The 25687-nt window shown below is 51.9% G+C and overlaps 10 protein-coding genes across 10 annotated transcripts; 5 read left to right on the top strand and 5 right to left on the bottom strand.

Annotated features, from left to right (window-relative positions):
• Positions 1-582: 582 nt before the first annotated feature.
• Positions 583-1376, top strand: ALTATR162_LOCUS11798 (uncharacterized protein; the record flags this gene model as incomplete). The annotated part of the gene is made up of 2 exons (XM_043319440.1): positions 583-843; positions 897-1376. The coding sequence occupies 2 exons, from the start codon at positions 583-585 to the stop codon at positions 1374-1376; spliced, it is 741 nt and encodes a 246-aa protein (XP_043175375.1).
• Positions 1377-1807: 431 nt separating this feature from the next.
• ALTATR162_LOCUS11797 (uncharacterized protein) lies at positions 1808-2310 on the bottom strand (the record flags this gene model as incomplete). Its single annotated transcript, XM_043319439.1, has 2 exons — positions 1808-1950; positions 2037-2310. 2 exons carry the CDS (start codon positions 2308-2310, stop codon positions 1808-1810), a joined length of 417 nt encoding a protein of 138 aa, XP_043175374.1.
• Positions 2311-3248: 938 nt separating this feature from the next.
• On the bottom strand, positions 3249-5327 carry ALTATR162_LOCUS11796 (uncharacterized protein; the record flags this gene model as incomplete). The annotated part of the gene is made up of 1 exon (XM_043319438.1): positions 3249-5327. The coding sequence occupies one exon, from the start codon at positions 5325-5327 to the stop codon at positions 3249-3251; it is 2079 nt and encodes a 692-aa protein (XP_043175373.1).
• A 751-nt stretch (positions 5328-6078) lies between these two features.
• On the top strand, positions 6079-7785 carry ALTATR162_LOCUS11795 (uncharacterized protein; the record flags this gene model as incomplete). Its single annotated transcript, XM_043319437.1, has 1 exon — positions 6079-7785. The coding sequence occupies one exon, from the start codon at positions 6079-6081 to the stop codon at positions 7783-7785; it is 1707 nt and encodes a 568-aa protein (XP_043175372.1).
• Positions 7786-7903: 118 nt separating this feature from the next.
• On the bottom strand, positions 7904-8789 carry ALTATR162_LOCUS11794 (uncharacterized protein; the record flags this gene model as incomplete). Its single annotated transcript, XM_043319436.1, has 2 exons — positions 7904-8595; positions 8648-8789. 2 exons carry the CDS (start codon positions 8787-8789, stop codon positions 7904-7906), a joined length of 834 nt encoding a protein of 277 aa, XP_043175371.1.
• Positions 8790-11522: 2733 nt separating this feature from the next.
• ALTATR162_LOCUS11793 (uncharacterized protein) lies at positions 11523-12473 on the top strand (the record flags this gene model as incomplete). The annotated part of the gene is made up of 1 exon (XM_043319435.1): positions 11523-12473. One exon carries the CDS (start codon positions 11523-11525, stop codon positions 12471-12473), a length of 951 nt encoding a protein of 316 aa, XP_043175370.1.
• A 381-nt stretch (positions 12474-12854) lies between these two features.
• Positions 12855-13721, bottom strand: ALTATR162_LOCUS11792 (uncharacterized protein; the record flags this gene model as incomplete). The annotated part of the gene is made up of 1 exon (XM_043319434.1): positions 12855-13721. One exon carries the CDS (start codon positions 13719-13721, stop codon positions 12855-12857), a length of 867 nt encoding a protein of 288 aa, XP_043175369.1.
• A 677-nt stretch (positions 13722-14398) lies between these two features.
• Positions 14399-15601, top strand: ALTATR162_LOCUS11791 (uncharacterized protein; the record flags this gene model as incomplete). The annotated part of the gene is made up of 3 exons (XM_043319433.1): positions 14399-14415; positions 14510-15384; positions 15432-15601. 3 exons carry the CDS (start codon positions 14399-14401, stop codon positions 15599-15601), a joined length of 1062 nt encoding a protein of 353 aa, XP_043175368.1.
• Positions 15602-16163: 562 nt separating this feature from the next.
• On the top strand, positions 16164-21165 carry ALTATR162_LOCUS11790 (uncharacterized protein; the record flags this gene model as incomplete). The annotated part of the gene is made up of 8 exons (XM_043319432.1): positions 16164-16280; positions 16335-16399; positions 16451-16581; positions 16632-18088; positions 18699-19142; positions 19221-19742; positions 19793-21064; positions 21121-21165. The coding sequence occupies 8 exons, from the start codon at positions 16164-16166 to the stop codon at positions 21163-21165; spliced, it is 4053 nt and encodes a 1350-aa protein (XP_043175367.1).
• A 534-nt stretch (positions 21166-21699) lies between these two features.
• On the bottom strand, positions 21700-23249 carry ALTATR162_LOCUS11789 (uncharacterized protein; the record flags this gene model as incomplete). Its single annotated transcript, XM_043319431.1, has 5 exons — positions 21700-22342; positions 22397-22677; positions 22732-22847; positions 22899-23066; positions 23123-23249. The coding sequence occupies 5 exons, from the start codon at positions 23247-23249 to the stop codon at positions 21700-21702; spliced, it is 1335 nt and encodes a 444-aa protein (XP_043175366.1).
• Positions 23250-25687: the final 2438 nt, after the last annotated feature.

Below are 25687 nucleotides of genomic sequence, written 5' to 3'. Positions count from 1 at the left end.
CTGGGCGGTGGTTGTTTGTAAGAGGTGTTGATGCGCTGATTCCGAAGCTCGTGGATGTCGGAGGATCGGGGTTAGCGCCTTGTGGCGTCACTGCCTCGAACCGCTGGAAGCCTCACCATTCCACCTCCATAGAAGGACAGACACGTCAGGCCCGGTCCGATAGCTATACACTTCTTACTGAGCACTCTGTTCCACGACAACTTCTTCTTCTTCCAACAGTTTTCCCGAAACTCAAGTACAATCCACTTTCCGAGCTTCGACCCCGCCGGTGAGCCAGTCCAAAGCTCCCCACGCGGGCCAAGAGGTGCTCTTTCTTGCAACCGCATCCAGGATTGCAGTAGATCTAACTTGCTATACTCGCTTGTGAGGTGAATCAAGAAGCCACTTTCCCTTCTCAGACCCCCAAGACTTGTATGACACATTCCCCGCACCACGACTTGGTGGAGCCCGGATCACTTTGCGGAGCCTGAGGCTGACCTCTCTACCTAGAAACACCTTGGTTGCGCCCTTCTGCTGCCTACTTTCAATACTTATACCCCATCGGCCCCTTCACCCACAAACTCTCAGACACAGTCCACGACAATGACTTCCAACCGTAACCGGCGCATTGCCAAGGAGATAGCTGACATCCACAACGACCAGCACTCCAAGATCGTCGTCGAAGTGGCAGGCAATGGAGAAGATCTAACACATCTACGGGGCCAGTTCTTCGGCCCGCCAGACACACCATACGAGGGAGCTACCTACCATGTCGACATCCGGATCCCGAGCGAATACCCCTTCAGGCCGCCGCTCATGAAGTTCGAGACCAAGATCTGGCACCCAAATGTCAGCTCACAGACAGTAAGGGACAAGGGAAGCCTTCCACTGTGCTCAAAAGAAGCTAACAACAGTAGGGTGCCATTTGTCTCGACACTCTCTCCTCGCAATGGTCGCCAGTTCTGACCATTAAGTCCGCTCTGATCTCGCTCCAATCTCTCCTCAGCACACCCGAACCGAAAGATCCGCAAGACGCAGAGGTCGCGGGGATGCTCATCCGTAATCCGGCTGAGTTTGAACACAAGGCACGCGAGTGGGCAGTCACGTTCGCTGGTGCGCCCAAGAAGGAGATTGCTGAAGGCAGCGGAGGTGCCACAGCAGCGTCCATCAAGAAGAAGGCCCAGCAGGCGAAGCAAAACGAAGAGAAATCAAAACTCGCCGCATACAAGGGCTATAACAAGGACCTGGTAGATCGCTTCGTTGCAATGGGTTTTGACGTCGAAGCTGTTGTCGCCTCTTTTGAGTATGTTGGTATTGACCGCATGGGCGGCGAAGACTACGAACTTGAAGAGGCCTATATGGGAGACATTACTGCTCGACTGTTTGGCGAAGCGTAACCGTCTCTCAATATCTTCTCTTTCGGTCAATCGGCATTTTGCTGATTATTAGGGTATCGTTCTAGAGTGGAATCACCTGGGCCACCGACAAGGCTTCATTTCCCAGCCCGGCATTTCCCCTTCCCACATGACTAGGATGCTCGTGTATGAGGAACTTTTCTAGAGGACATTGATGGAGCATAGGCGTTTTCGTTTGTCAAACTATCTCACCTTTTTTATTCATCGCAGACGGCGTAATGTCATGGGTTATTACGAGAGTATGGTGTACATGATCATGAGAATAGTGTAGTAAGGCGCTCTTCGTGAGTAGTCAAAGCAGTTTCAATTGAAGTTGTTACATTAAAACTTGTAGTTCGTTTTCGTGTGTAATGTGTACAGTCATGTCCTCCTTTTTATATACAGGTCTATTGCGGATGTTGACGTTCTGGTGTTTACGCGATGGCGCGGGTGGCATCGAAGATGGCATTACCCTTGGAGGTCTTGCCAGAACCGGGCTGGAGAGTAAGGCTAAGAGGAGCCTCGCCGAAGACGGTCATGGGGTTGGGCTTCTCGACGTTCTGCTGGACCTTGACGGCTGTTTCATGTGTGTTAGCATCTTGCTTAGCGAAATCATATACCCTGGTATCCGAATACCATGGCCTCAAGGGGGAATAAACTTACTCGTGCCATCGTACTCGTAGGAGAAGGTGTTGGGCTCGCAGCTGGAGGACTCTTTGGGGTCGGCAGCAGGGTTGTACTCGTACTTGCAGACGGTGCGGATGACGTCGTCGCCAGAGTAGGCGTCGGAAACAAAGTCAGCGAGGACGGTGCGCGACTTGAAGCCGTTGGCGAAGCTAGAGCTCTCGATGGTGACGTTCCAAGCACCAAGGTCGGAAGCCTGGGCGTTGGCGGCGGTCGCGGCAGCGAGAGCGAAGAGAGCGGTGGTGAACTGCATTTTGGTGTTTGGGTTGGGTGGTTGGGAGGTTTGGTGGTGGTGGTGGTGTTGATTGGTAGTAGATGAGATTGTTTGTGTTGTGATGATCTTCAAAGGGCGAATGCTGAAAGCAACTTATATACAAACTCTCTACTTCGTATTGAGACGTCAAGAGCGGTCTGAAGGACGTCACGTCTACCCACCGCCTTCTGCACCGCCTCGTATTGAACCCCCTAGCATGGACCTAGGATCTAGACAATGCGCTCGTATACCACTACCACTGACCTTGGATGAGCACTTTACCGGCAGTCTCTACATCTGTCCGTGCCATAGATGCAACGGTGGTTCGCTCGGAGGAGCAAGAAAAGCCGACCCACCGGAGCGGATCACGACTGTGACACGGATGCCGTGGAGAAGGACATGACGGTGTAGGGAATTAGCGTAGCAGACACTTACGCTGGCGTACTCTCCATGGGCGGTCTGCTGTAAGTTCGGCTAACTTGCTGTTAACCGTGTCTTGCTCGTTCTTCCTAGATCCATCCTTCACAAGCTCTTTTCTCACGGTGCATTCATTCTGATAGACAGGTGTATCACCGAGAACTACTCGCCCTCCAATACACATAAGAAGATCCCCACGTTTGCGAACGTGTTGATTACTGATACACAACTATTAACAGTGCCTTGGTGAGGTAGGTGGAGATGAAAATCTCCGAACTAGGCCGTGCGCGGAAGTGGCGCCGCATGATGCGTTACTAAATGGGGAAACGGCGGACGCCAGACAACACCCATGGCATGCAGGAACACGAGGATCGCGGGTAGAACATGCAGGAAACTCTGGCGTATCCCTACAAGTACCCTTGTTTGGTGCCGATTAGATGCAAGGTGTGGTATAGTTACTGCAGTAGAGTGTAACAATCTGTTCAACGTTGATTGATCTATGTATAGTTCTTGGGATCCTACTACCTTCCTACGAGTACCCTCTCACTCTTGCGGGTTTCTGTTACGTAGTTACGCTTCTCTCCTGTAACATGTAGCTGAACACGGCCCTTCGCAGTGGGCGCATACTTGACGCTTGCTCCTTGTTCAACGCTGAAAGCTTCGCATCCGGGCTTGCCATTCAAGATCCACTGTGCGGTAAGCTTAACGCCTGGATCCCATCGTCCAACACTTGCAGTAACCTCCTGACCCACCTTGGCCTTCTTGTCCTCGATCTTGGGGTCTGCTTGACGCTTGATGGCGGCTTTTCGTCCACCGTACTTGATAACATCTTCCCATACATTTCCACGCGTAGACGGCGCGGTAGCAGATGGGGAAAGTGGCGAAGGACCATCGGGAGCGTGGTCTTGCACCCAACGGTCGACCAACTCAAGGTAGTCCCAGATCTCGCGAGCCTGGTAGTTACCGCCATGAGGCTTCTCGGGCAGGATCGTGACATTGGCCCAGCCAGCTCCTCCAACGGCATCGGTACGCTTCTGGAACTCCATGACACCTTCGTTAAGGAAGTAGTTGTCCCAAGTACCTACGTAAACGAAGATGCGTCCGGCAAGAGCGGCACCGAGGTTGCGGGAAGAGTTGAAGTTGGTAACGATGTAGTCGCTAAGATCGAACGGCTTCCAGTATTCAACGGCCTCGGGGTAGATCTCCCCAGTGACCTTGTCCCAGGGCTCGAGAGGATAGTTGTTGTAACCTTGGACACCAAAGACGGCATTCCAGACATCCCATTGATTAAACGAGCGTGACGATGTGCCAAAGGTTAGTTCCCAGTGGTTTTCTTGCGCGGCAGTGGCAAGAATCACCTCCGTGCCATTGGTGTGAGTGCGGATACTGGGCACGGAGCTACCGTCTGCACGTGTGTATGCATTAGCAGCGCTGTACAGCTCGATGTCTTGGTGACGGTGGAAGTCCAGAGAGTCTGGGTAGGAGGAGAAGCACACGCCGAAAAGATCTGGTCGGTAAATTACGTTGGCGATTGACTCCCAACCACCAGTCGAGCCTCCGTCCTGGATACGAGCGTATGGTGCGCGGATAGTGTTGAAAGTGTCGTCGAGATGAGGTATGAGCTCCTCATTGATGGCGTCACCATAGGGACCCAAGTTTGCCGTGTTGACAGCATACGAGTCATCGTAGTACGGAGCTTCATGACGGAACGTCACCATGATAAACTTGGGCGCTGGTCGCTCTGCAGTCGTGTTGGTACCAGGAATGACACCAGCATCCCAGGCTGCCGTGAACTTCTCATCATCGCCATAGTTGTAAGCACCTTGACCGGCTGGCCAGTGACCTTGGTTGTAGATGACGGGGTATCGTGTCTTCTTGTCGTTTGCGTCATAGCCAGCAGGGAGTACAACGTTGGCTCCAACGTAACTGTTGCGGCCCCAGAACTTGCTCAGCTTCTTGCTGCGAATCTTGACGTGCTTGAGTGTGTCCGTGTCTTCGTAGTTGCCCTGGTTGCATCCTCCAATCTCCTTGCCGGCGAAGTTCTCAACGGCAGTGATGTTGTTGAAAGTCAATTCGAGAGTTTGACCGCCTCCAGAGATCTCAATGTCTTGAGGTGATGTAATCAAGCTTCCATAGCCATTAACATTGGGTGCACCATCGCCGCATGGAAATCGCACGGAGACTTTCGAACCATCGCTGCGGGTGACGGTCTCATAGCGTGTGAGAAAAGCTTGCACACTGTAGGTGCCCGGATCGATGTCACTCAGTGTGACATTTGGCCAGCCATATACACCGGTAGTAGTGCTGTCGTTACTTCCACCAGAGAAAGAAACAGATTGCTTTGGTCCGAAGTTGTGTACATTCTTTCCGAAAATCTTGTTCGGAGAAGAAGTGACATCTGTATCGTCGAGAGGATCAGTTCCATTGGGAGCGAACATCAACACGATGCGACCATCTGTCGGAGCGTCCAGAAGATCATTCTCAACAGAGAGCTTGATGTCAAGACTATTGTTGTTGTTGTCGCGTTCGGCGTAGTGCTTAGCTGTGGGGACAGCCGACACGCCCAAGGTGAGCGAAGCGAGGAAGAGGACCTTCAACATATTGCCTGTATGGACTGTTGTCCAATTCAACCAAATTCAAGACAGTTGCGTCGATTGTGCTTAACCAGGCTGCCGGTGGGACGACAAGCTTTTTGATATGAGTTAAAGCTTTAACTTGCGATTAGTGAAGGCTCTAGCTAGTTGTGTACTAACCGAAAAGAGAAGGCGCAAAAGATAGTATAGCCTCTTACGGTATAGAAAGATAAGTACCCGCAAGTAAGGTCGGTTCTCAAGTCATGAAATGAGGTCCAGATTAACTATCTCTCAAGTTTGCAGACCGAGATTTAGCAGAAGAAGAGCCATGGTAACGGTAGCGTGGTCCCGCCATAGTGGTTTCTGGTATCGCTTGCGCAGAAACGGGTATATGACATGTACTATCTGCGTTGATTCGACGGAGGTCGTGTAGTATTCGCGAGTTTTCCCCATATTAGATTGAGGTCGTCCGGGGGTTCGAAGATGATAGCTATGCGCGCATCTCCGAGTTTCAACACCGAGATCGAGTAGCTAACCGCATTGGGTGAGCAGCGACAGGCTTGTGTGACTACTTTTCACTGGCACGTCATCCTCGCACTGGGTATGGCATGAGGGTGTTCTGAGTTGTTGAAATTTGTCTCAGAAGGAGGGTTCGCTATGTCATACATGTGCGGTAGGGGTTGGGAAGCCAATTCTTGACGTCACCACTCTTGGATGCTATGTGCGTACTGTGTGCTGGATGTAACTCCTCCACAGGATACCCAAAGCAGCGAACAAAATGACCAACGTCGTCCTCAATCACGCGAAGCTCGGTGCAATAAGATGTCTCCGGGAAACAAATGGCTTGTTTGTAAAGATTCTAGGTTTGCCGTATGGAAAGATTTCCCAACGATTCTCACGGGCGGAGCTCTCAAGGAAACTTGGAGATGGCGAAAGCAAAAGGTACCACGATGGGGTGTTTGATGCGACAAGACCAGGAGCATCCAGTATCCAGCCGTGGGGTAGCGTCAAGTCTGATGCATCCAATATTCCGCTGCCGACCGACAGTCTGCCAGAAGACGAAGAACAGTCTGAGGATTGCTTGAACCTTTCCATACATTTACCGGAGGAGTGCGTCGATGAACGTGGAAAGTTGCGTTCAGGCATGAAGTTGCCAGTCCTTGTCTTCATCCATGGTGGCGCATACTTTCTTGGTTCCGCGAATCGACCATACTACAACCCCGAGAATCTTGTGCGCCATGCTATCCAGCGCGAAACACCCATCGTGTTCGTGGGGATCAACTATCGACTCGGTGCGCTAGGCTTCTGGCATTCAGATCGCGCAGGAGATCTGGTACCGGAAAACAATGGTCTCCATGACCAGAACATGGCCTTCGAATGGCTACGGGAGAATATCGATGGTTTTGGCGGCGACGTCGACAATGTCACCGTCGTTGGGCAAAGCGCAGGTGGCGAGAGTATCTCGGTGCAGACAATGCGTAAACCATTGTTTAAGCGTGCAATCATGTTCTCCGGAACGCCAGTCACCATGCCTGCAATGACGCATGACGAGCATCATGACAATTTCCTCAAATATGCTGAGAAGTTGGATGTTCGTATCAGAGAAGATGATGGTAGTGAGAGGGACGCCAAAGCTATCGCTAAAGATGTGATTGGGGTTGACGTATCGAAAATCCGCGATCTGGCCTGGGTTGGATCGCCGTGTACGAACAGCGAGTTCTTTCCCTTCGAACGACCGACGATGGACTTGGCGAGGAAAGGTAGAGTCGCTCCTCCAGACTGGAGAGACTGGGCGAAGCCTGTTGAAGCTCAAATTGTCGGATCCACCACATACGACGGCGGCATCTCCTACAATATGATGAGGAATGATGCCAGCCGCAAGAACCATGCCGAGGCCTTTCGTCGCATCACTGCGGATGTTCTGTCCCCGGGACATGGTGCGGAGCTGATGGACATATACGGCATCGAGGGTGTTGATGACGATGCTGATGCGCTCCAACGTATTTGCCTTTTCGAAAGCGACATAGGCTTCTTTGCTGCCGCACTCAGCATCGCGGAAAGCGACCTGATCAAAGACACCTACTTCCATGTCTTCGACCTTCCAAACCCTTTCCCAGGACCAATCCACGAGCGAGGCGTTTTCGCAACGCATACTTTCGACATCGCAACACTACTTGGCGGCGTGCATGAATCTCGTTTGCCCTCACATTATCGGCCTGTAATTGCTCAATGGCGCAACTCCATTCTCGATTTCGTGGTCAGGGGAACGCCACCTTGTGCGAGATTTGTTGGAGCTGATGGGGAGAGGAGAGGCTTTATGGTTGGTGAAGAGGGAGTCGGAGAGGTCGGCAGCGAGGCCTGGATGGAGAATGATGAGGGGAGAAGGAAGAGGTTGTTCGACTTGGCCCAGCGAATCAATGCTGATACTGGGTTGGATGTTCTTTGGGTAGACATCTGTAGGCGCTTCTTGATGCGCGGAGAGTAATCTGGGAGGGTCGCGAAAAAGGTGCAAACCCGGGACAATGGCTCAGCGCGCCTGGCATCTTGTCGTCCCGGAGTGTCGAACGTGTGTCTGTTAGCCTGGCATAATTGATTAACATGATTTAGGAGTTGGGTTCCGTTACAAAAAACATACCTGAAGATCTCCCCACCAATCCTTGAAGGGTGCTAGGACCCTTCGTCTTGCACTTTGACAGCGGTCTAATTGGCTTTCTGCCAACCTTCAGCTCGCTGCGAGTGCAAGGGACAGACGGTTCTGGTTCATCGTACTCATCGTCTGTCTCGCTTTCTGCATCCTGGTCAGTGGTGTTACCATCTTCGTCTTCCTCGGATGCCTCTAGGTCCAGGCCCCACCCGCCCAACTCAGCGAGCTCATCTCCCAGCGCCGAATCAAGTTGATGGCTGGAGACTTCAGGCGCTTGATCAGGTAACGATGAGACTCGCGGCTCAGACTCGTAGTCTTCAACGCTGTAGATGCTGCCGTCGTCTGAGTTGTAAGGATGGTAGCTGGGTGCCCATGAGCTGCACTCGGACGGCGGAGACTGTACAGATGGTATGGCCAGGGGGTTGTTGGGAGTGGTGATGTTGACCAAGGCACGGAGGGCGCCCATATCCTCCATAGCCTTGTCGTATTTCTCTTCCAGCGCCGCTATGCAGACTTCGTGCTGGTGCACCATGTCGATGGCTTCGTCGAGCAGGCTCGCACGCGCCGCCGTACGCCTCTCGAGGATCCCTACTTCGCCGCGTACGGCCTTGCTCACAAGATCCTGGAGCTCTTTCTTGCTCATGCCGATTTCTGATACTATATTAGTCCCTTGACACGAAGAGGAATAATCGATAAGACGTACCTGGGCTTGACTTGGCGGTTATGCCGTACGCTGCCACTTTATAGCTAGCAATTAGAACGAACATGACGAAGCTCATGGCGAGGGCGATGATGAGGAGACCGTCGTGCGGCTCGTAGTACCTTGGTGGGAGGTAGGCTTCCATTTTGATGTGATGGAAGCGGCTTTGTTTGTGTGGGTGGGTATGTAGTGAGTTTTTGGATAAGTAGCTGCTATCAATTTTGATGAAGTTGTTTTTGAAGATGAGAAGCTGTTTTAGAGAAAGTTTTCGAGTTGGTGAGGTTGTCCAGGAGAAGGGCAAACGGACAGGCCTTGGCAACAGAAATCGTCTTTACTTCGACAATAACACCTAATCGACCCGTTCACACTCAGCATGAATAGCTTTACGATACGATCAGTTACCATAGTTGACTATAGGGCGTTGCTCTCGTCCCAAACTACGTCACTGTTGACCGAGAGCACCTGGGCAACCGGCCTACCCAGGGCATGATTCAGTCTCAACCAACTCGAGCATTGCGTATTTAGCTATAGTTTGAGGTGGAATATAGAGAAGCGATCCTTTTGACACAAAGTACTTGAGAAGTGAACTGGTGATGACTAGAGACGGAAAGACCTTTTGGGCATGCCACTGCGGTTGACGCTCGCGTATTATGATCAATTTGACTGAGATATGAGGGTTTGAGATTAATTAGCCTGCTTAACGAAAGCCACTGAAGGTATGCAAAATCCAAAGGCTCATGTAAGAAAGTGAAGTCGTTGGTCTGACACCAGGGATATCGTACGCGTCGCGCTAGCATGACTCGTGCGGTACCAGCCGAGACGTGTCGCGATGCCTCGAATGTCCGCGTGTAGTTCTATCTCCTCGCAATCCAGTCACAGCCGGTATAGCTTCCTGTTCCATGCTGCGTAATCATGCCGAAAACGCGTTCGAGATTGCAGCAGCTGGAAGCCAGAACCGAATGCAGCTATCAACTCCTCGAAGAAGCAGCCGCACAACACACGCAGACACAGCTCGCCTTCGCGAAGCTTGATGAGAGGGAACCGGAAACTAGACGGGCTTTCGATTGTTTCTTCGTAGACCGGCCAGGGAATGATGCGCTTGTTGATGAACAACAGGTGCAGCAGAGGACAGAATTACGCCTTACGCTCGACAACGACGCGGAGTGGGTTTCTCAAGTGTAGCGCAAATGTCCCTACTTATGCGCAGCAGAGAATTCGATGCCTGCGCGCGCTCTTACGGAGTTTCGGCCTGCAAGCTGATCAGCCAGCGAATGTTTGAGACACTACCAAGAGAGTTACGTGACTTGGTCTATGATGACATCGTTTTAGATGTCTGCATGACGGTTGCACAAACAGAGGTTGACAGCGAAGAGAATTCCCATGTCAGTGCATGGTCCAGCTACGAAGCCCTTCAAGGGGTCAGATCAACTACGCTGCTCGACAGACGCTTCTCGTTCTTGAAACGCCACTACTTTCAGGCTTCGTATATGGGCGTCGAATTTGTGAAAGAGCTTATCAACACCTACTTTAGGAAGATTCCATTCAAAGTCAGAGCTGAAGATTTGTTTGCTCGAAATGGTCAACAGGAGTTCTTTTTGCTTGACAAGTTTCGTCTAGGGTGCCCACTGGGTGACCTCCTCGGACACGTCGAAGTACTTATCACTTCACTCCAATCACGGTTGGCCGACATGCTACAGCCGTTAATGGCTATCAGGAACACGGATTGCATTGTCGAACTCACAGCACCTAATGTATTGACCACCACGACTTATACATATGGCAGAGAGGCCACTCCAGCTACGTCACAAGAGCTGCTTGATGCTCTCGCTTTAAGCCTTCGTCGGATGAAGTATAAGGGTTTTTACATAATCATGAAATATCAGGGCACGATCATCTTGGAAGCTAATAAACGGGAAGATAGAAGGAAGAACAGAAAGCCAATTCTTGTAGGTTTGCGCGTAACTGCAATAGGTACTTTACAACTAACACATCGCAGAACAGACAAGCTCGCGCTCTAACCCACTCTAAAAATTTAAGGCTAGGTGTGCAAGAAAAGATGGAAGTACCGTTCCGAGAAACCGTCTCGCATCTTTATACAGCCAGAGGCCAAGTTTCACAAGACCACACAACTTCCTCGGGATACCAAAGTTCGATAGGCGGGAAGAAGGTACCGCGAGTCAAAACGCCGCAGCACCAACATGATGCTGAGCAGACGCAGTCGTGTTCCGTCCCGTCCCACTTGACAGTGCCGGCATGTAATAGTTCACGTGTACCTACCGTGTCCGTATCTACGGCTGCTAAGCGAGAGCCACCAGCAAAGATCAAAGAGCCTACAAGCAGGGCAAGCAGCTATAAGCCACAAACGACCCCTAATATCTCGAGCTGTTCAAGCCATCACGTCGTCGATCCGACTGTACCCCAAGCTAGATCTCAAGGTGCCAGGTATAAGCGTAGGAGAAACAGCGACCGAGAGACCGCGGAAGATGTCAAAGCCTTCTACGAAAAGCGTCGAGCAGCAGTCCGCGCTTTTTTCGACTTGCATGCTCCTGAACACTGATCGCCGTTAGACTGATCTGAAGTCATAGAATGTTTTACGAGTTGCACCATCCACGAACGACACCTAGACAAACATAACCACAATCCCACAGGCTTCTCGCTGTCCTTTGATGTTTGAGTACATAGGCGCTCTGGTTACCCCGCATTCTGATAGCATACCGAGTTCATGGCCCAGTTCCTTGACGCGTCCGGACTAGCGTTGTCGACTTCACCGTGAATGTATATCACCGTATCTTTTCGACCTCACCACCTCCACGTCTCTCTACCTTTAGCTACCAGCAACTCTTCAAAATCCGCGGCAGTTAAGACAAACTCTTCGAGGATGCCTGTTCCGCTAAGGTCGTTGACAAAGGAGGCGGAGTGCACTGGTCGCATCGAAGGATGGCTTGGAAAGTTAGAGATCAAGGGTCATGAGACTGATGAGGGCAAGGGGAACGAGAATGCCCAAGATGAGAGGGCAATCTTGGGACTAAGAACCCCGAAGCGGCAACCAAACTCACACGCAACATTGGACGAGACCTCACCAACCTATACCTCATTCTCCGGGCAGAGCATCTTCGATGTACCTCTCCGCCGGAACCTGTTTGGTAGCCCGACCCCAAAGTGTGAGATACGAGACGATGATTCGGACACGACCAGGATTAATAGCGATGACTGGACGCTCGTACAGGAAAAAGAGCACGCACTTGAGCGACCGGTGCCACCCAATTTTTCCCTACTGCCGAGCGCGCCATCAGCTAGCCTCGACTCTTGTGGCTTAGCTTCAGATGTGTCCATAGGTGAAGTCACGCCTGTCCCTGGTCTCAAAGGTAAACCAGCTCTTCTGACGCAAGTTTCTAACGAGCCAAGACCCGTTTGGATCACATCTTGTCTGCAATGCACGATCGCTGGTCTGCCATGTTCAAGAACATATCCATACTGTTCTCGATGCCAGCGGAGTGGCCGTGCCGAAGAGTGTCTACTCCATCGCCGGTGCTTCGTTTCCGAGGCGCCTAATTCTACAGAAGTAGCAGGGCGCAAGGCTCCTCTTTTACTCAAGGTGGTAGGCGAAGACGACGGACTCTGGAAGCGCAAGGTCGAACTGGCTGAGGAGTTGTGTGAGAAATGGGTTAGGGGGCAAGACAAGAAAAATTGGGTGCTGCCAGACATCAATAGCCGAAGACGTGGATGGCGTACACGCAAGGACGGAATCAAGAAAGACAAGACATCACACCCGGGAGAGGGCATTGGACGTCTGTCTTTCCGCGAATTGTTCGTTGACATGAACGATTGAGGACACTCACAGAACTTCTGGCTTGATCCTTGCGGCGTTCTTGCTAGAGATCTCATGTTCGGGCTTTTTTGGGATGTGTGATCGTTGATTCCGAGTTCTGGAATTTCTTAAGATTCATTCGAGGATATCGGGGCGCTATGATCGCTGGAATGTAAGCGCGGCATTAGAGGCTGACGTGTGAAGTTCATGGGAAATTCTCACGTACAATAGTTGACGATTTGTACCGACATCAAGAAGTTACGCTTTGGCGATGCTGTCTAGCGCAGAGCTCTGTATTAGCAATCTCAGATAGTAACAATACGAGCAAGGAGAGATACTGGGCATCAACCGCATGTGACATGAAATGAAATTCGGTCGCAAACTCGCTTTCTAGCCATTCACTCAAAGCTTTGATCCACCTTTACCCTCCCTCATCAACTCTTCAATCGCAATCTCACTAGTCATAAGAATACAAGTATCCCTCAAACTCGGCACGCGATGCCGATGGTTGACCTCCTGATAATCCTCACTCGCCAACATATCCCTAAAGTGCAAGATACTAGGATAATGCGCCAGCGCAATCTCGTCCCAGTCATCTTTTCCTCCACCCACTTCACCATTGACACCGACACTGCTGTTCGAGGACTTGGTAATAGCCGCACCGTTGACGTGTGTCGCGTTTCCGACGATCTTCGCATTGCCGCCGTGCTTAGAGCCGATGGATTTGGCGAATGCGGCACCGTATTTTAGATACTCTTCTTTCATCCCGGGATTGAAGGCGAGGAGGTTGAACATTGATACTGCACCTTTGCCTTCTTTAGCGCCACTGCTGGCGAAGGTCTCAATCCATTTGTTAAGCTCATCGCTGAGTTCTAGGCTTTGACTTGACTCGGTGGTTTTGCTGTGCTTCTGCGCTTGGACTTTGGGGACAGAACTCGGGTCCGGGTGCAGTAGCTTGTCGTTCTTTGATGAAAAGTCCTGAACTAGACGAGATGGTACACCTGCAGTTACGCTCCAGTGGTGGTGAACTAGTTTCTCGAGTTCTGACGGGAGAGCATCGGTACTGGGTAAGATGAGCAGAAGATCCCAGTGGATGTTTCGAGCGAGTAGGTGTTCGGTTGAAAGCTTTGAGGGAAGAATGATCCAACGTATAACGCGTGAAATGACGAGCGTTGGTATGTTCGTAGACTTCAATGTGGAGAGAAAGGTCAATATGGGATTAGGTGTAGTGCTGTGGAGGGCGAGGAGGTGGAGTGTACAGAGAGGCATTTTGGTAGCAGCGACGTGTACTCGGCAATTTCAGAAGACCAACTATGTCGAAACGACAACGTTTGAAAGATGGCTAAGATGAAGGGTCGATGTTGGTAGGGTTAGGTGGATGACGTAAGTTGTGTCTACTTTACCGAGGCTCAACGGTAAGGAGCTCTTGTACGAGGCCTCGGAGACTACATCCGTCTACGAAGTTTATGCACTTCTGCGCATGTCTAGCTTGTCTGATGTGTCTTGAAGTGCTCAGCAAGCCCTAGGATGTGTATGATCGTGAGCTCGTAGGAGCGGATGCTCCACTGCGGGGCATAGCACCAGACGGGCGGATCAAGACTATAGTATTGCGCATGCTGTTAATGACGGCCATTACGCCTCAAATCTATTGATCAGGCTCCGGAGTATCATGACTGATGTTGAACGCAACTCAAGAGTCATAGCTAAGCACTGTAGCCTTGTGGTTACTGATTTGACGCTTCTGGGCGGATAAGTCCTTAGCAGCTACTGGTACAGATCTGTGACGTACGTTCCTGCTAGCTGTGGAGCTGTATGGCCACACGATTTCAAAGCGGCAGAAGCCTGGTCATTTACACGTATATCGTCAATCATACCATTTGTTTTCTTTTCTCTCCTAACTTCCCTCTCGATTTTCATCCCAATACAATCACATTACCGCTCTAAACATGCCGAAGCTCTTCATGTAAGTCTGTGCAGGTACTCATGCAAGTACAAGTGAACCACCAGCAATGTGGGAAAGCATTAAATCCGGATATTTGAGTACTAATCAAACCCAGTACTGGCGCCACTGGGTATATCGGAGGAGATGCCCTCTATGCAGTTTCAAACACCTACCCAGACCTTGAGGTTACCGCACTCGTTCGCAACAGCGACAAAGGAGCCAAGGTCGCAGCACGATACCCAAAGATCCGTCTTGTGTATGGCACCCTCGACAGCACCGAGTTGCTCACTACAGAGGCTTCTAATGCAGACATTGTGCTTCATTGCGCCGACTGCGACCACGTAGCCTCTGCTAATGCATTGGTTGCTGGACTTACCCGGAGCGGACGAAAGACCTATCTCATCCACACCTCTGGCACTGGTGTGTTGTCTTTCGAGGACTTTGAGACAAACACCTACGGTATCAAGCGAGAGAAGGTCTACGATGACTGGGACAACATTGGTGAAGTCACTTCACTGCCTGATGTGGCGCTCCACCGTAACGTCGATAAAATCATCCTTGGATCGAATGAGGTGTCAGCAGGTAACATTCAGTCTGCAATTGTCTGCCCACCGTGTATCTATGGCCCCGGACGTGGTCCCGACAACCAGAAGAGTGTACAAATATACGATATGACCAAGGCAGCACTGAAGCGCATGAAGGCTTTTGCTGTTGGCGACGGTGACAACATATGGACTCAGGTCCACGTCCAAGATTTGAGCGAAGTCTTCCTAGCCCTCGTAACGGCAGCTCTCTCGCCAGATGGTGGAAAAGCAACCTGGAACAAAGAAGGCTATTATTTCGCTGAGAGTGGGGAGTTCCGTTGGGGTGACATCAGCAGCAAGATCTCTGAGGTCGCGTTCAAGAACAAGCTCATCAACCACGAAGGTGTGGACAGTGTGAGCAAAGAGGAGGCGGATGAGATGAGGCCAATGGGCAGCTACCTTTGGGGTGAGTCATCCTATGTTAGAGTGTGAGACATATGCTGACTTTCTTAGGCACCAACTCTCGCTGCAAGGCTATCCGAGCCAACAAGCTGTTCGGTTGGACTCCCAAGCAGAAGAGTGTGTTCGATCTGCTGCCGGAGATCATCGATAGTGAAGCAAAGGCGCTGGGTCGCATTAAGCAGCACGCCGAGGAAGCTGCTGAGGGGCGCATCTTGAAGTAATTGCATGCTGGACCAGTCTATGCACACTTCTCATAAGTGTCGTAGCTACACCGCAAAGGAAGGGCGTGTCGATAACGTCCCTAGATGTGAAGGCGTTGTGGCAAGATGAACTACCTGATAGGCAACAAAAATCCATTCGTGACTATTGAACTACGCGCATGCCTGAGCATCATATCTGCATACATATGATCACTGTCGATGAAGACGGAGTGTAATGGTGTTGGGCCTGCAATGCACCCGCCCCGCGGTGGGGCTCTGCGTATCTGTCCACCATAAGTGATCTCGAGGCTAACGACATTGGCTGAGGTTAAGTTGTAGAGGGTGAGGGTGAGGATACAGGGAATCATGATTGATGTGGAGCTGAGAAGCAAGTCTACAAGCCCAAGGAGGAGTCGTGAAGTTCGCCTTGGCGGTGTCATGTTCCTGAGCTCGCGCGCTTGAGCCACGTTCTTAGCCTGGCTTAACCAACGACCGCGTCGACATGGAAGAGCAAGCAAGACGACGACTCTGTTAACTTACGCCTTCAAGTGCATAGTAGCTTGCAAGCCATTCCCTCGCAACCATGGACATCATACAGGCCGTCTCCGGCTACATCACCAAGATGGTGTCGGTCGGGGACAGCGCTGCGACGGGCACCTCCGCGGCCAAGATGAAGATCCTCCTACTCGACAACGAGACTGTGGGTTTGTCTCCTCTACCAGGTGCTCTTACATACAATGCTGACAGTTCGAAGGTCCCCATAGTTTCCACAGCAACAACACAATCCGCCCTCCTCAACCATGAAGTCTACCTTACAGAGTACCGCACCCTCACGAGGCATGATGCGATACACGGCTAATACTTTGGTAGCCGCCTCGACAACCCGAAGCGGGAGAAGATGCGCCACCTCCGTTGCCTATGCTTTGTGCGACCGTCCCCAGAGTCGATACAGAGCTTGATCGAGGAGCTGCGAGAGCCCAAGTACGGTGAATACAACATCTGTACGCGCTCGGAGGAACACAGAGCTACAAACGATTGCTAATGCGGACAGATTTCAGTAACATAATCAAGAAATCCTCGTTGGAACGCCTCGCCGAAGCAGACGACCACGAAGTCGTACGCGCGATCCAGGAATACTTCGCTGATTTCCTCGTCATAAACCCCGACCTCATGTCCCTCAACCTTGGTTTCCCACATCATAGGATATGGAGCACAAGCCCAGACTCGTGGAATCAGGATGCACTACAGAGGTCAACAGAGGCAGTCATGGCGTTGCTTCTGTCGCTGAAGAAGAAACCCTTGATACGATACCAGAAGAATAGTTTGCTTGTGAAGAAGCTGGCGACCGAGGTTCGATACCATATGACACAGGAAGAGCAACTGTTCGATTTCCGCAAGACAGACACCCCACCCATCCTTTTGATCGTAGACCGAAGAGACGATCCGGTTACCCCATTGTTAACGCAATGGACATACCAGGCTATGGTTCACGAGCTACTCGGAATACACAACGGACGGGTGGATTTACGCCATGTGCCGGAAATACGTCCTGAGCTCAAGGAGATTGTGTTATCGCAAGACCAGGATCCATTCTTCAAGAAGAACATGTATCTCAACTTCGGTGATCTAGGGCAAAACGCGAAGGAGTACGTTGAGCAGTTTGCATCGAAACAACAAGGATCACAGAAGCTTGATTCAATTGCAGATATGAAGCGCTTCATCGAGGACTTTCCCGAGTTCCGCAAGCTCTCCGGCAACGTCACCAAGCATGTCACACTTGTCGGCGAGCTGAGCAGACGAGTTGGCGAAGAGAGTCTGTTGGACATCAGTGAGCTTGAACAGAGCCTAGCATGTACAGACAACCACAACAACGACGTCAAGTCGCTGCAGAAGATCATCCAGGATCCCAGAGTCCCAGCGAACAACAAGCTCCGCCTCGTTGCCATATACGCGTTACGATACTCAAAGGCGTCTTCAAACTCAACAGCTATGCTCCTTGACTTACTCGCCGTTGCGGGCGGACTATCGCGGCATCGCATCAATCTTATCACAAAGCTACTAACTTACCATGACTCGCTACAAGCGACTACTGCGGCAGGTGGGGTACCAGACCTGTTCCAGCCTGGATCTTTCTTCGGCGGCGCCCGAGATCGACTCAAGGGCCTAAAAGGCGTCGAGAATGTCTACACACAGCACTCACCTCGCTTGGAGACTACATTGCAAGATATGATCAAGGGCCGCTTGAGCCAGCAGCTGTACCCTTTCGTAGAGGGTGGCGGGTCGACAAAGGACAAGCCGCAGGACATCATTGTCTTCATGGTTGGCGGCGCGACATACGAGGAAGCTAAGATGGTTGCGCAAGTCAATGCCAGTTCGCCCGGTATTCGCGTTGTGCTCGGTGGCACCACAGTACATAATAGCACTTCCTTCTTAGAGGAAGTAGAGGATGCCGTCGACTCCTGGCCCGAGCCTCCCGCTACCTCAGCTGCGGCTCGCTTGAAGAGGGAAGTAGGTAGATAGCCGGTTTAGTCTTGCGCAAGTACAGCAAAGAGGTTGGAGTTGGGCGTCGAAGCGAGTGGCATCATATGCAGGTTCATGTATTACACGGTTGATAGGCTCGCCATGTACATATAATAAGTATCTCAATAGTAGTCGTCAGCCAAGTGCATGCCCCGCGCTAAGGGTCGAGATGCATCCCACCAAGGCCCACATCATTCGTTTCAAGCCGGCCCTGGATAGCAGCGCTGACCTATGGCTCGTAGTCAATAATCAATTGTTGGGCGGTACCTGCATGACTCCGAAGGCGGCGAAAAGTCTGCTAACCTGCTCAGAGCCAAGAAGATGCGACAAGGCTGAACACGTGCATCATCACCAGCAGGTGTTATAGGCGACACGGTTCCCTTACGGGCCGACATCCGATTGCTCTCTCCACCACCAGCCTCAGCCACCTTCCCAACATCACCCACCTATGGCGCGAAAATGAGGATTGCGAGACATGCCAGAACAAGGACAGGTCTTGCAGTCTCGAGTGGTCCGCCGGAGAAATCCACGCCCCATCAACAGCTGCGTTGAATGTCGAACCCGGAAGTCGCGATGCTCCAAAACCCATCCTTGCCAGAACTGCACAGCCTTCGGACGCGAGTGCGTCTTCATCACCGTCCCTGAGAGCGCTGCACGCAAGAAAGAGAGGGAGCAGCGAGAGCGCGCGCAGAGCAAAAGTGGCGCTGGTGTTACCATCCCGGACTGGACCAAGAATCTCCCCGTGCGCACGCAGAGTAGTGCGAGTGTGCATGATGGATACGACAATGCGGGATCCGTTGACACCACAACGCCGGGCACGCCGCCGCGAGATTATGAGTGGGAAGCCTATCAGCAAGACGTCGAGCCTGAAACAGACGCCTGGGAGAGATTGCCCGCAGAGCCTGAAGAGACGCAGGACGACGTGTACGAAGACGAGAATGACGATGAAGATCAGATTGCGACTGATCTCACGATTCGAATCGGGAGGATGATCATTTGTGAAAATGTCACTGGATTTTTCCGCCCCCAATATGCCGAAGAGGTACTTTCAGCCCTATCCGCGTGCTTTATCCTGCATTTGCATTGCCTTTCCATGACCGCAGACTGAAACGTTGTGTAGCTCGGCAAGCTTCTGTCTGAGAGCTTCACGCCTTCTTCATCAGTCACGGGCCAAAGAGCAACGCAGTCGTCTGCTCTTCTGTCTGCAGAGCAGATGCCGTCGCTTGCACCGTCGCTGAACCTGCTGCTAGGTGGCTCGCTACCTCTACATCAAAATAATGATGTTGAAGCGCCGCAGCTACCCACCAAGATGGAAGCTGAAGGACTGCTACAGCGGTACACGGAAGCTGTTAGCCCGCTTGCGCACGTGTTGCATCTCCCGTCATTCAAGCGCATGTTTGATCGCTTCTGGATGAATCTTGAGATCGGAAGCCCCAATCAGAACTCGTGTACTGCCTTGATATTGGCGGTGTGCATGGCTGCCGCAGCATCTGTCTCGCCACTACAGGCCAAGTCGCAATTTGGCATCACGAAAGAGGATCTGTTCTTGCGCTTACAGAAAGCTACGGAGCGGGCATTGCTTCGGGCTAACTGGGCGAAGACGTCTAATATTCGGACTTTGCAAGCTTTGACGATCTACTTAGTATGTCACCCAACTGTCTTGATTGTAATCATGCATGTTAACGCATACAGATACCCCTCTGCCGAGCGCAAATATCTCGAGCGACGTCCGTCGTAGTTGGCGCTTTGGTTCGCCTAGCACAATGCATAGGCATACATCGTATGAGCCATAGCTCGGCCAACAGCCTAACACCACTTCAACGACATGTTCGATCACTCTTGTGGTACCAAATCTGTTTCTTAGACTTCAAGACAGCGGAAGCGCAAGGACCCCACCCTTCCATTCGGGCGGACGACTTTGACATCGCTCTCCCGTTGAATGTAGATGACGATGTCTTTGAGTTCGGCAGTCCAAAATGGCAGCAACACCCAGCCTCCACCACTGGTTGGTCAGACGTCACATTGTCGTTAATACGCTACGAGTGCAATGAGATACACCGTCTCATATTCCGTGGCAGGATCGAGATGGATCGCAAACACATAACCCTCCACGATCTCCGCGCCCGCGTAGAAGCCAAGAAACGCCAGATCCAGAGCAAATACCTCCAATACCTAGACGCCAACGTACCCATCCAACGATACGCGGGCCTCGTAGCAACTCTGCTGATGTCCCGCTGCGACTCCATGCTCCTCTATCGCCACCTCCCACAAACATCCCTACAACCACGTTCAGAATCCGAGAACCGCCTCCGCGACGTTCTCCTCACTGCAGCACTCACCACACTCGAAATCGGCGCAACACTAGACACACTGCCCTCCCTTTCCTCCTGGGCGTGGTACTCAACCACCTACCAACAATACCACGCCGTCCTCCTTCTCCTTACCGAACTCTACCGTACGCCTGATCTACCCCGCAAAGAGCGCATGGCTACGATCATCGACCATATATTCGGCCACTGCTACGGCGTTGGTGTACGAGAACGCTGTTCAGACCTCCTCTTCACCGTAAAGGAGAACCTAGAAGCTTTTTACGTGATGAAAGGTTTTAACAAGAAAAGACAGCAAATTGCTCCACAGCAACATCCTACACTCCAACCGCTACCCTCATTCGGTGGCTCAGTGACTAGTCCTGGTTTTAGTGCGCAGCAGACACCAAATAACATCCACAGTCAGCTGCAGAGGACGAACACGACGGGCACACTGGATGGGCTGAATGTGGATTTCGATAGTATATTGGGTAGCTTGAATGGCGGTGGTGGCGGTGGTTCGGTGGAAGATTTCGACGTATGGGGTGGAATGGGCACCGGTGCGGGTCAGGATACGGGTGCTATTTTTGTGCCGGTGGATACTGGGCATCACGCCGAGTTTGGAACTACGAGCCCGAATGGAGGGTTACAGCAGTGGGTAAGCAACTATGACTTCGATCTCTTCATAGTTGAAACAATGCTAACCTAGACTAGGAAAATTGGAATTTTCCCCCTCAGCAGCAGAAATACGAGCAATGATAGAGGGTGTACAATGGTGTTTGCGAAGGGGCCCGCAATTTTCGAACAGCCGAGTTATATATAATCGGCCTTGGCTTGTTGAGTAATAGACACGATATGCTCTCACAGTTTCGAAAATCGTCCTCGTATCCGAGTACCGCCCCACTCCGGAATACGCATCCAACGCGTACATGGGATTTCACATATTCGCACCAATTGCCTGAAGGAGAAGTATTTAGAGATTGAGCCCTAGCATCAATGCTACAACTAGACTTGTCTCGTACAGAACAGGTAGACGCTAGTAACTCAGACTGCCCACAGCTTCCAAAACGCCACGACACTGATAGTTTATCAACCCGCGATTGTAACGCCACATGCACCGGACCGCACTGCGGTTGATAATGCAGACCCAATTTTCCGCCAAGTAAGCCCTGAACAACATATCACCACGTCGAATGTCGGTATTACCAACTGGTATTTCCGACAGAGGAAGACATGGGTCCTATACACAGACTTATTAGCCCGAGAAGAAGACCAAATGAAGATGATAGCAGGCTAGTAGCGTGCTACTTGAGATTCACTCAACGCACTTCGCTTCATTGGTGGTGGAGGTGGCGGTGGCTTCTTCGCCCTTGATGGAGGTGGTGGTGGAGGTGCCTTCTTGCCGTTGCCTCCTTGTCCCTGCTCGCTCGCTGTCCAGCTCGCTGCCCGCGACATGTTGCCACCGCGTCCACTGCCCACAGACGACGATGTATCGGGGCTAGGCGGCGACCGATCGCGGTCGCGCCTGTATCCGTTGCCGTTAGATCGCTCATAATCATCCTCGTAGTCATCAGCAAAAGTATTCTGTTGGGCTTGGCTGGCGCTAGCCTGGCGGACTGGACGGAGGTTGGTACGACCGGAAGATATGACAGAGGAATCGGTGGGGACGCGGGACAGTCGGCGGGCAGGGGAGTCGTCTCGGTAGCCATTGGCGTTATCGTAGGTCGAAGTGCGGCTAAGAGACGGACGTAGAGAGTAGCCACCTGGCGACTGCTCAGGACCAGGGGAGCGGCTGCGCGTGGACGTAAGTTTGGGAATAGTCATGCGAGGGACTTCAGGCTCGGGTTCCTCTTCGACCGGATTGAAGCGCTCTGCGTATCCGTGTGCAGTGTTGGACCGGGAGCGCGCGGGGCGGCTAGGAATAGCCCTGGTGTCTCTGTGACATCTGTCAGCAATGTACTAGGTCTTACGCTGGTCGTAAAGTCCTCACCTAACCGGCCACTCCCGCTTGACGTTGAGCAGAATCTCACGACAGCGGTCGTAGTAGCTCAGCTCTGCCTCGAGGAAAGATGTCAGGTCTTGAACCATGTCGACTTCCGATTCCTTGATGTCCTGCATCCTCCGGAAGACCTCTTCGCTGGTCTCCTCGTATTTGGCCTTTTGGGCGCGTAGTTCCTCCTCCATACGGAAGTCTTCCTTCTTCGTCTTCTGCATCTTAGCGAGGGAGGTATCGTAAGCCAGACGACGCGTCTCGAGCTTCTTGCGGGTGGACTGAGACCAATTAGCTCAATGACTACCATCACCTTCATGCAGATGCTGCCCTACCTGGTATTCCTTCATTTGAATTAGGGAGCGCTCAAGGCCCTCGAGCCATGATGACGTAGCACTTGCGACATACGTCTCCTGAACTCGCGCCAGACGTTCGTTTGCTCGTCCCAATGCTGCTGGCAGTTAGTACGCTGCAAACAAATGCAATTGACCTGAAGACGTACAAGACAAGCAATTGCCAAACTCCGAGTCGGGCTCAAAGTCTTCACCGTGAGTGACCATGGACGAACCCAGATGGCCACCTGGAAGCTGCTTCTCCTTGTCGGCGCCCTCTGCGCGCTTGGATAGCGATTTGACGTAGACGGCCATGGCGGCGTGCATTTTGTCCATACCTATAGACGTGGTTAGAATGCAAGACTAGAACTGCAGGGCTCGGATTCGTGCATACCCTCATGACGCAGGTTCATCTCTACTTCGAGCGCCTTGAACTCGTCGGAGAGACCCGTGCGGGCCTCTGCGCCCATCTTCTCGTTGGTCCATTGCTTCAAGCGATCGAACTTCTTGGTGACATTCATGATTGCGGTGGTGTGAGGGAGAAAGTTGCAAGGGAGCGTGGAGCAAGCAGAATGACGAGGGGGAATGCGGCGTGCGTAATAAGATATGGGCCGTGTGCAGGGTACAGCTATCGATACGGGCCAGGGAGGCAGGCGCGGGACGATCAACACCCAGCGACAGACACCAAGAAGGGGTAGCAGCAAAGAAAGGAGAGGGCAGGTGTAAAGAGTGCAAAGGAGACGATTGAACTCAGGAGAGTAGGTTTCGCAATAGTGGGCGGCCTACGGCAGAAGTTGAGAACCAACGCGTGTCAATATAGCAGGCTAAGCAGGCGCGACCCTGACCCATTATTCCAGAAAACCACAGACCGTCTAGGTGCCCTCCAACGGCGATCAGCATCGCCCAAAGACGCGGCCCAGCCAGTCCTGACATGGGCGGGAGGACCTGTCTATTCCGGGGTTTGCCGCCCTAAGGCCTTTCCGCCGGCGCTCTATCTACTCACCACAGCCAACGCATCCACTATCGCCTTTTGTAGGGGTTCCCTCCGTTTCACCCGTCTTGCCATACATTGCATACAACCTGCTGCCACTCCCCCTCATTCTATTCTTGGCAATCGATGTCATGGTTTGCGCCATCAAGCGCATCATAATGGATGTGCAGTTTCACCCTCGCCACCCGTACCAATGAAGCGTCCTTCTTAGCTGCTCTCTGTCCGTTGCCAAAGTCACCGAGCAAATCACCGGAATCAGCAGTAGGCTCCTACTCGGTTTGTCTCCCTATCGCGCCCAGCTATGGGAATCCGATAGACCTACAGAAGCGCATGTTGGTTGTCTAGCGCGCCTTCCAGACTCATCAATATGCAGCCAACAAGGACGCGAACCCGAATCTCCTTCCTACATCAGGCCAAGTGCTCTTCGCTACAGGCACCATATACCACCTGGCCTCTGCAATCGACGCGAGGGAGCTGAAGGGCCCATTTCTTCCTCGTTGACCTACCTTGGCATATGCAGTCAATGTAGTCGCTATCTTACCTGAACATGCTGCGAATACACTCTCCATCACGGTGTCAGTGTCTGCCCACGTTGCCTGGCTCTTCCCAACTCTATCCCAAAAAGCTATGAATATAGCTGGAGAAAAATAAGGGCACCGAAACCTTCCAACGCTGGGTTTGAGATCATGGCCGGTCTGCCCGCCTAGCGGTGCATGGTAATGCACGTGACCTGGTAAGTGCCATTTCTTCTGCCTGGGGGGAACACCAACTTCAAATTCGTGTCTCTACTCAGCCAAGTCAACACAACTTCGGCTGCGCTTTCGCATCTTCTCGTTTCATGTTTGATGGACCTTTTCCGATGCATCTTTAACTTGGTGTCATTTTCATTGTCTTATGAAGTCTCTCTCCCACACGGTCTCACATGATCGAAATTAGCTTCTCTCTGGTTGCGATACATCATTGCGCAATGTTTTCGTTGCTAGAGCAGATGTTGTGATCATATATGCGACAAAGAGTGGACAGGTATGCTGCAACTTCAGGAGTGCGCGGGCTAGTTCCAAGTTCCGACTAGAAGCCTGACGCATATGTCCATGCCTGCAGCCAGCACAAATCCATTTACGAACTCGGCCAAACTCTCTACTCTGACAGGTATATCCTGGAACACTGTCTATGAACGTTTTGCCTGATGCCGCTCATACAGTCCCTGAAAAAAAAAAGTCAAGAGAAGGACTGAGTCAGCAGAGGGTTCATGTGCGATCATAGGCAACACCAAGATACATGCGCAGGCTTTCGCGCTCTTGTCGCGATTCGCGTGTCTCCAATCGTCAAGCGTTCCCCGCACGACCAGCGCTCTCGGGGGCTCCCACCTGCCTCATCAGCAGGGCGCTGTGAATATGAACACCACCAACGTGCATCAATGCGCCATACGAGTAATAGGATCCTACGGCATACCTCAACTCCATCACGTCGATCGCATCTTCACGTTTAGTCGCGCATCTTAGGTCGGCAAAGGCTTGTTAAATGATGTATGGCGCAAGGCCAATCTTAGTATGAAGATGTGGGTTACCTCCAAGCTACCGGCACTACTCACTACAGAATTACTCGAGTTCAGGAAGCCGTGGTCGTACGAGTGATCTCGCCAGAAGAGGCTTGGGACAAGGGACCAAAAGCGAGGGTAGAGCCGTGGGCTTTCCTTTGTCTCTCGTTTCGCCCGATGTGAATCGAATTATGGCTGTAGCACTACGCGAGCATCACGTACATAGATGAACGATGGTCTAAGAATACAAAGTTTGCCTTGACTGTGTCGCTGCTTCCGCTTTGCTGTCTGCTGACGCTTGCTACATTGAGCATAGATGCCCTGGGTGACAATTCTCATTGTCCTGATTACCCCAAGTTACAGGGATCTGTATAGTCGATCTCTGTGCTAGCGAAAGTAGCATTACCTCATGCCTGTCTAACCGTGCTCTG

Source organism: Alternaria atra, assembly GCF_907166805.1.
Source record: "Alternaria atra isolate CS162 genome assembly, contig: 37, whole genome shotgun sequence".
In the NCBI taxonomy this organism is placed as follows: domain Eukaryota; kingdom Fungi; phylum Ascomycota; class Dothideomycetes; order Pleosporales; family Pleosporaceae; genus Alternaria; species Alternaria atra.
Note: the sequence above shows the minus strand (reverse complement) of the source record. Positions and strands in the feature narration are given on the sequence as shown.